General features: G+C 46.7%; 1 protein-coding gene across 1 annotated transcript in view; it reads left to right on the top strand.

Moving 5' to 3' along the window:
• Window positions 1–492: 492 nt before the first annotated feature.
• The window catches only part of LOC311321175 (NT-3 growth factor receptor-like), a gene marked incomplete at both ends in the record, with an annotated part of 213,357 nt that continues 204,744 nt past the window's right edge, over window positions 493–9,105 (top strand). The window contains one exon of the mRNA XM_084453109.1: window positions 493–737. Coding sequence (XP_084309235.1) covers window positions 493–737 — 245 coding nt within the window. The remainder of the gene's footprint in view (window positions 738–9,105) is intronic.

The raw sequence follows: 9,105 nt of genomic DNA, 5'->3' as shown, positions 1-9,105 counted from the left end.
ACTGTGTGTGTTTGTGTCAATTTTCACTCTGCCCAGTAGGTGGGACTTGATGCTTGGAGCATGGAGGGCTTCTCTCTCTCTCTCTCTCTCTCTCTCTCTCTCTCTCTCTCTCTCTCTCTCCCTCCCTCCCTCCATCACCGCTTCCAACGCTCCCCCCTCGGAGTCTTGCAGAACAGCCTGGAACTCTAGCGACTAACGGCAGTATGAACACCGGGCAACCTCTACCATGCAGTCTGGAGAGGGGAACAAGCCCGAACTACTGTTTTTAGAACCTTTTTTACTTTAACGGAATATTTATCTCCCCTTTGCCAGTCATCGTCTCTAATAGATGGACCGTACCGCATCCGCATCATTTTGACATACCGACACACGCATTCACATCTCTCTCGCGTGTGAACGCAGACACACACACGCACGCGTAACACAGACGGAGGGATTCTAAATATTCTAAACACGAATCAAGGATATTATAGTTCCTTATAACTTTCAAAAATGGATTTATTTTTCATCCCGCCACGAATTTGCTGGTGGAGGGTCTTGTTTCTTTTGAGCATCTTTCAGAACTACTTGAGCTCCATGCTGGACTGTCCGCCGACATGCAGTTGCTCACCTACAGAAATATATTGCAATAAGTCTGACAACGGGAAATTCTTCCCCTTACTGGCGCTGCAAGACTTGGGAATCAGTGGGAATAACACCGGCAGCATCGAAGATCTCTTCAAGAACATCAGCTCAATGTAAGTCTGTCTGCTGCCCGTCACATGTTGAGTCCATGTGTAGGCTAACTGTAACAGCGCCTCCATCTAAAACTCTCCCCGGAATTTCGCTCTTATATATTAATACAACTAAATGCACTCAAGTAGTCAGGGAAATATTGAACAGCCTGTGATGAATACAGCTGGGTCAGCTGGGTCGTTATCTCAAATGATTTGGGCTGTAACATCATTTATTACTCAAATGAAGGTTAAATATATTGTTGAACACATAGACGACCTGTGGTCGCATTGGCCACCAAACCCCGCAACCTTGCAAATTCATTAACTGACACTTTCCAACCTGCATTTGTGCTGAGACGGCTTCATCTGAAAGAAATCAAAGGCTTGACATTAATCCCAAGAAGCATTTTTTCTAAATGATTCGATGAAATACATCCATTTGAGTCACATCCAGGATAGGTGGCCTAGTCTACTGCATTTGCTGGAAATTGGCATTCACGTCAGGGATTCTTCTAAGGCTAATTTGCCTTGTGTTCACCGAGATACGCTTATCGATGTGATAAAGAGGTACAGACACATACTTACTAACGTCCTTAAATCCAACAACCACACATGTAGGAGTAGGCTACTAGGCCTATAGGTTATTTCTACTGCATTTCTGGTTTACGTTTATTTAATAGCCTAACGTGTGCTAAACGGAATCGACTCAATCTTGCGTCAATCATGAATATCCACTTTTCGTTTAGGACTCTAGGATATAGGCTGCGAAAGTGATCTGAAAACGAATCCGTTATGTTTCATTTAAAGGTAGGCTATTCTATTTGTATCTCTAGCCTCTCTCACTCTACATTCTGCCTACATACACAAGCTGAAGGCGATCATGAAAAAGTTAAATAGGCTTGCCAAAAGGGCCCCTCTCTTAGATAACCGATGGTGCGTACTTTTGACTTCATGACTACGTCCTTGTAAAAATAGAGCACTGTCGTACATCGATAACATACTTTCCACGCAAAAACCTATTGTTTTAGTAAAACCCTAGTTCTAGAGAACCGTCTCCCCCACCACTGGTAGCTTATTCTCTGAAGGGAGGAATGTAAGCCCACTCACACCACGGCGAATTGGGCCAGCATCGAGATCACATCGTGATTCGAAAATAAAATATAAGACTAGGTCTAGTAGCCGAGCTAAGAAAAGAACAAGATTAACAACAGTCATCCGGGGAATTTAAATTACTTCTATGACCCGAGGCGTATCATTTCAAGCCCAAAAGAGTCTATTTCGGTGGAACAAAACCCCAATTCATTATTGATTCTTTGTCGAGAATTGCCAAGGACGCGAGGGTACCATGACAACCTCGCTGCTTTCCATTGAATTCACTCAATTACCATTGATAGACACTGATCTGGGATTTTCTCCCTGGTAGCCAACATGTGGGACCATAGGCCCAAACTAAACACATTCACACTTTAACATCTAATTCTAAGGGTCGGCTTCTTTGGGTTTACAATCTCATTAAATCACTAACACACTGCCCTGGCAGTTTTTCTGTCTGTCATGGACACACTCACCTAGCCTGGTAGCCCCTCACATGACTGCTAACCTGTGTCCGTCAGGTTAGCAGTGTGAGGGGCTACTAGCCTGGCATCACCAGACCCAATTCGCAAATGTGGAAAGAAAACGGAATGTGGGCGCACGTGATCTGGACGGCGATGCAAGGCGCTCACACCCTCTCACGACAAGCCACTAGAGGGGCTGCTGGTTACTTGTTTCTTCATGGAGGGAGAGAGAGAGAGAGGGAGAGAGAGAGAGAGATAGAGAGATATAGTGTGTGTGTGTGTGTGAGAGAGAGAGAGAGAGAGAGAGAAAGAGAGAGAGAGAGAGAGAGAGAGAGAGAGAGAGAGATGGTCACAAATGTTCCCTCCTGCACATCTTGTCCCATTTCCTCCACTTGTCCCTTTCCAAGGTTTACCACTATCATGTGTTCAGTATTGTGTTACTGTGCGTATTTGTTCTATAATCCACCGGAAGGAGACGTTGTTGACTCTCTCAAGCTAGAAAATCCTATAGGACCTCCTGGTGGATAGTTCACTACGGTCTTGTCAGTGCGCTCGACACACGCATCTATTTCACGCGCTGTTCTTTTATTAGTAAAGAGAGCGTCTCAAACGCTAGAATCTGAATGCTGGTCTATAGCCTACATTCTTTAGGCTACTTCTGTCCGTTATAGCGGCGGGATCTTAGTTGAGAGCTATTTGGTTAAAAAAAAGAAGGAAAAAAAAAAGAAAAAAAGAAAGACAAAAAAGTCAGCACCCCCAGACTGGACAGCTCCCTCCCTGTGGCCTAGAGCTAGAGCTATATTGTAACGTGGGAGTGAACCGCTTGTGACAGGGGAACGCATAGCTTCAGAAGAATAGATATGCTTAAAGCCTTGAAGTGGCGCTATATTTAGCATGATAGTAGCCTATTTCGGAAGTCCTTCGTTTTCCTTTAGACGTGCATGTAGGCTTGTTTGTCGTGTGTGCGAGAGAGCTATAATCCTTGCTGGTTCCAATGCGTGTTTGAAGAAGAGGATTAGGCTGGGTAAGGTTTTTGCTTAAGGAAATTACTCTTTTATGGAGAGGCTGTTTTCAGGAGAGACGATGGTAATTTAGCTGCTTGGCCTAGAGTGTTGACAGTAGGATACCCACTGACTATTATAGAAGAGTGTCAGTTGAGCTGTTGACGCACAACACTGATATCTGGTCATCATCATATTAGATCTTTTCATGGGGGCACTGATTTGTTGTGGCAGTGTCTCAAATGCCCATTATCCTTATGTCATTTGAGCCTTCACAGCCTAGATTCTACAAGAGGCTGAGAGAGAGAGAGAGAGAGAGAGAGAGAGAGAGAGAGAGAGAGAGAGAGAATGGCCACGCGTGTTCCCTCCTGCACATCTTGTCCTATTTCCTCCACTTAACACTATCATGGGTTCAGTATTGTGCTACTGTGAGTATTAGTTATATGATCCACCGGAAGGAGACAAAGCTGACACTCTCAAGCTAGTAAATCCTATAGGAGCCCCTGATGGGTAATAGGCCTACATATTGAATTAATATCCTAATGTATTTTAATTGATCATAAAATAGACATCTTCCTTAAGAGGGGCCTTTTGCCCCACATTACCCTATGGGACCCTCCAGGTCTGTCTTACTGACGCTGCTCTAGCTGGCTATGGAACTTCACTCTCTCTTGTCCCAGGGCCCAATCTGTCTCCCTCCTTTAGCTGCCCAGTCTAGTTTAGACCTATATCTGTCTCCCTACTATAGCTGCCCAGTCTAGTTTAGACTTATATCTATCTCCTATAGCCACCCAGTCTATTTCAGTCCTGTATATATCTCCTATAGCTGCCCAGTCTAGTTTAGTCCTCTATCTATCTCCATCCTATAGCTGCCCAGTCTAGTTTAGTCCTCTATCTATCTCCATCCTATAGCTGCCCAGTCTAGTTTAGTCCTCTATCTCCATCCTATAGCTGCCCAGTCTAGTTTAGTTTTCTATCTATCTCTCTCCTATAGCTGCCCATTCTATTTTAGTTTTCTATCTATCTCTCTCCTATAGCTGCCCATTCTATTTTAGTTTTCTATCTATCTCTCTCCTATAGCTGCCCAGTCTATTTTAGTTTTCTATCTATCTCTCTCCTATAGCTGCCCAGTCTATTTTAGTTTTCTATCTATCTCTCTCCTATAGCTGCCCAGTCTATTTTAGTTTTCTATCTATCTCTCTCCTATAGCTGCCCAGTCTATTTTAGTTTTCTATCTATCTCTCTCCTATAGCTGCCCAGTCTATTTTAGTTTTCTATCTATCTCTCTCTCTCCTATAGCTGCCCAGTCTATTTTAGCTCTCTGGGCATAGACTATTTGTTCTCATCAGGGGCGTCCATTAAGCTAACGACCTGTGCTCAGCAGGCTAGCAGCTCTGTAGGGCAGTGCTCTTTCTCTCCAGGACGATGATGGGACTGGGGGACACTGAAAGTGCCCAAGACCGAACGTAGTAGAGGCGGTTGGGAATCTCACGATGAGGCAGCCCTGTCTGGGATTTGAGCATGTCCTCAGGTGAGCACAAACAGGGGCTTAGTCTGTTACCCTAATCTAGAGGGATAGATGTAGGCAGGTCCATTCAGTAGAAGTGGCTCCTCTGTCTTTAATGCATTGACATAACAGAGTTGTATACCCTCCTTGATCTGATGATGATGCCACCATGTTTTAATCGATCATATGTTAGAGCCAGGTTAGGCATGACGCACAGCTGTGTGAGCTAGCGCTAAGAGATCGATCTATCTATCTATCTATCTATCTATCTATCTATCTATCTATCTATCTATCTATCTATCTATCTATCTATCTATCTATCTATCTATCTATCTATCTATCTATCTATCTATCTCTCTCTCTCTCTCTCTCTCTCTCTCTCTCTCTCTCTCTCTCTCTGGAAAGCTGGAGGAGGTGTGAGAGAAAGCACAGCACTCTGAATGACCTCTGTCCTCTTGTCACTCGCCCACTAACAGCTCCACGACCTGAGAGAGAGCCATGGAGAAGGGGGAGGGGGAGAGAGAGAGAGAGAGAGAGAGAGAGAGAGAGAGAGAGAGAGAGAGAGAGAGAGAGAGAGAGAGAGATCAATGTTATTATCAAAACATGGAGGAAGAGACTTACATTATTGAAGAAACTACTGCCTGGAAGAATCTTTAGCCAACATAATTGGAAATAAAGGATATAAAAGGGTTTTTAAAGACTAATCAACAACACTATTCAAACCTCCCTGTGCCAGTGTGTGGGCCCCATGGCCTGGACAGAGCACATTTTTCTCTCCTATCGGTCAATTACATCTCTTTCTAATCAAACTATAGCCTAGGTGGAAATGGATTTATAAAGAATGACGCAGCCCATCTGAAGATTAAGGCTGAATGCTTAAAAAAGAGGAATACGCTCTATTAGTATCAAATATATGAATTAGGTGTACTAATGCGATTATCTGTTCTCTGAAGTGCAAACCTTGCTCATTAATTCAGTGTGGGACAAAGAGAAAACGAGCACAACTCCAAAAACCTTTTAGACAATCGGCTCTCCGTGGCCTGGAAAGGCATAGCAGTAGAGATAACCAGCATTCACGGAAATATACATAAATTGCTCAAGGGCACGGGCAGCATAACTCGGCAAAACAGCCCCAAGGCTTTCTTCAGCGTTGTCACAATAAATAAATAATCCTTCTGGATCCAGCTGTGAGTGCTGGTATCTTTACTACTTTTCATTCAGTGTGGCCCAGTGAGCAAAATCAACCACATCTCGAGAACTTGAGAAGGAACAATTGTGACCCCGGCCTCGGCCCTGGCTATCTCTAGGCCAGATATATAACCCACGGGTTTATCAATGAGCTCCGCCCTGCTGTGCTCAGTCCATCTGTCTGTCTCCCCGGCCCAGGGGGGGGGGGGGGGGAGCTGACAGGAGGGCCGGGGTTGGGGTTGTTTGGTGGAAGTGGCTCATCTGTGTGTCTCCTCTGTGAGGCTGCTGGGCCATATCTCACCCTACTGATCTCCCCAGCGGTCTCACCCTACTGATCTCCCCAGCGGTCCAGCCTCCCAGCGCACAGGAGTCTTTTTACCACATCTGAGAATCTGAGAGCTTGATCCCAGAGCTAAACTGTCATCAAATGGCATATGAAGCCCAACCCTCGGCCCGTCGCCCGGTTCACCAGATCTATATTTTCTGCTCTCTCTATTTCCCTGTGCCATCCTCTGAGGAGCGCTCGGTGTCACTCTGATCGCCAGCTTCAGAGACCGCCCACTGTCATCCTGCAGGCTCCTGAGATGTGACCCCTACTGTCAGATGTCACTCTGTCTCCGCTGAGGAGATAAAGTCAGAAATCAGAGTTCAGATGATGTCTCTAGACTGCAGGCGTGACACTTTCTCATGGCATGGGTCCATATGAGGACACTGGGTAATCAGGGCCATCTGCTCAATTCAATTCAATTCTGTTTAATTCTGTTCAATTCTGCTCTCCTCTCCTCTCCTCTCCTCTCCTCTCCTCTCCTCTCCTCTCCTCTCCTCTCCTCTCCTCTCCTCTCCTCTCCTCTCCTCTCCTCTCCTCTCCTGTCCTGTCCTGTCCTGTCCTCTCCTCTCCTCTCCTCTCCTCTCCTCTCCTCTCCTCTCCTCTCCTCTCCTCTCCTCTCCTCTCCTCTCCTCTCCTCTCCTCTCCTCTCCTCTCCTCTCCTCTCCTCGAATGTTACTCCACTCCATTGTACTCTTCTTTGCTCTACTCTATTTTATTATATTATATTATATTCTGTTCTTCTCTTCTCTTCTACTGTGCATTCATTTCTATTAAGGTCTGAATTTTTGTGTATCTTATTTGTTATCTTATCTTATATTTGTTACATGGTAGAATTCCAATTCTCTGTCTTTTGATGTTTACCAGCTGAGTCAGCGGTCAGCGCACTGCCCTTGCCTGTGACCTTGGGAGATTAAAAAGCTTTCTGCTAGCCACCCTCACCGCTGGGGTGGAAAGCCATGCATGACTGGCCCTGCATATTATACATTAAAAACTTCAATAACATTAGCCCCCATTACGGTATGTCCCCCTTTTTAACATGGCAAATATCAAACTTAAGTACTGCCTCAGTCCACTATTAGTGAAATGATTATAGATTTGAGCACTGCCAGAGGAGCTGTTTGTTTCTAGCACGGACCATTATCCCACTGCTGTTCGTTTTAAGCCCCCATGTTGGCCCCCTTTTCAGGCACAATGAGAAGAAGGGCTGATTATGAAATAGATGATGACAGATGTCAATGGTTAATGATCAATGGTGCTCTAATGTCTATGAGGGACGCACGCAGGACTGTTTCAATGAGGCGAAGTACAGGTTTAGCCAGGCAGCCCCCCCCCCCCACACACACACACACACACACTACAACACAACCTCTCACCATCCTATATAAGGACGTGAACCGCCTCGTCAAGAGACAGAACCACCGGAAAGTGGCCGGTTCAGACTCTGTCTGCCCCTCCGTGCCGAAGCACTGCGCTGATCAGCTGTCCCCGGTGTTCACCTTCATCTTCATCATCTTCAACACCTCACTAGAGACGTGCCATGTTCCAGCCTGCTTCAAGACCTCCACCATCATCCCCGTCCCCAAGAAAGCAAGGATCACTGGCCTCAACGACTACAGACCCGTCACCCTGACCTCTGTAGCAATTAAGGTTTTTGAACGCCTTGTTCTACGGCATCTCAAATTCATCACAGACCCTCTCCTGGACCCACTGCAGTTCGCCTACAGAACAGGTCAGTGGACGATGCAGTAAACATGTCCCTTCACTACATTCTCCAGCACCTGGAGTCCACAGCCACCTACGCCAGGATCCTGTTTGTGGACTTCAGCTCTGCTTTCAACACCATCCTCCCACCCTCTGGAGGGCGTGCTCTCCCAGCTGCGTGTGGATCACAGACTTCCTGTCTCAGATGAAGCAGCATGTGAAACTGGGAAAACACGTCTCTGACTCCAGGACCATCAGCACAGGCTCCCCTCAAGGCTGCGTCCTTTCCCCTCTACTCTTCTCCCTGTACACGAACATCTGCACCTCCAGCCACCAGTCTGTTAAGTTCCTGAACTTTGCAGATGACACCAACCTCATCAGACTCATCTCCGAGGGCTACACATCCGCCTACAGGTGGTGAGATCGACCAGGTGCTGTCCTGGTGCAGCCAAAACAACCTGGAGCTCAACGCTCAACTCAAGACAGTGGAGATGGTTCTAGGCTTTAGAAAGAGACCAGCCCCCCTCCCCCCATCACTCTGAATGACATCACAGTGACCACTGTGGACTCCTCCCTCTTCCTGGGCGCCACCTTCTCCCAGGACCTCAAGTGGGAGCTGTTCACCAGCTGCTCATCAGCTCCCTCACCAAAAGAGCACAGCAGAGGATGTACTTCCTGAGGCAGCTGAAGAAATTCAACACGCCAAAGGCAACGGTGGTACTCTTCTACACCTCCATCATCTAGTCCATCCTCATCGCCTCCGTTACCATCTGGTTCTCCTCCGCAGCAGATAAAGACAAGGGCAGACTGCAACACATCATCCGCTCCGCTGAGAGGGGGATCGGCTGTAGACTGCCCTCCCTACAGGACCTGCACGCCTCCAGGGCCGTTAAACGGACCAGAAAGATTGTCTCTTTGAACGACTTCCCTCTGGCAGGAGACTGTGGTCCATCGGGATTGGGTCAAACAGCGTCTTTCCCACAGCCATCAGACTCATTAACAAGGCTTGTGTCCCCCCACGAGGCCCCCCCCCCCCCCCCCTGACTCTATATCGACATCTGATTGGATCGACATACAGTATCTCAGCGCACACACATTGCTTATATAT

Source organism: Borostomias antarcticus, assembly GCF_949987555.1.
Source record: "Borostomias antarcticus genome assembly, chromosome: 18".
NCBI lineage: Eukaryota > Metazoa > Chordata > Actinopteri > Stomiiformes > Stomiidae > Borostomias > Borostomias antarcticus.
Note: the sequence above shows the minus strand (reverse complement) of the source record. Positions and strands in the feature narration are given on the sequence as shown.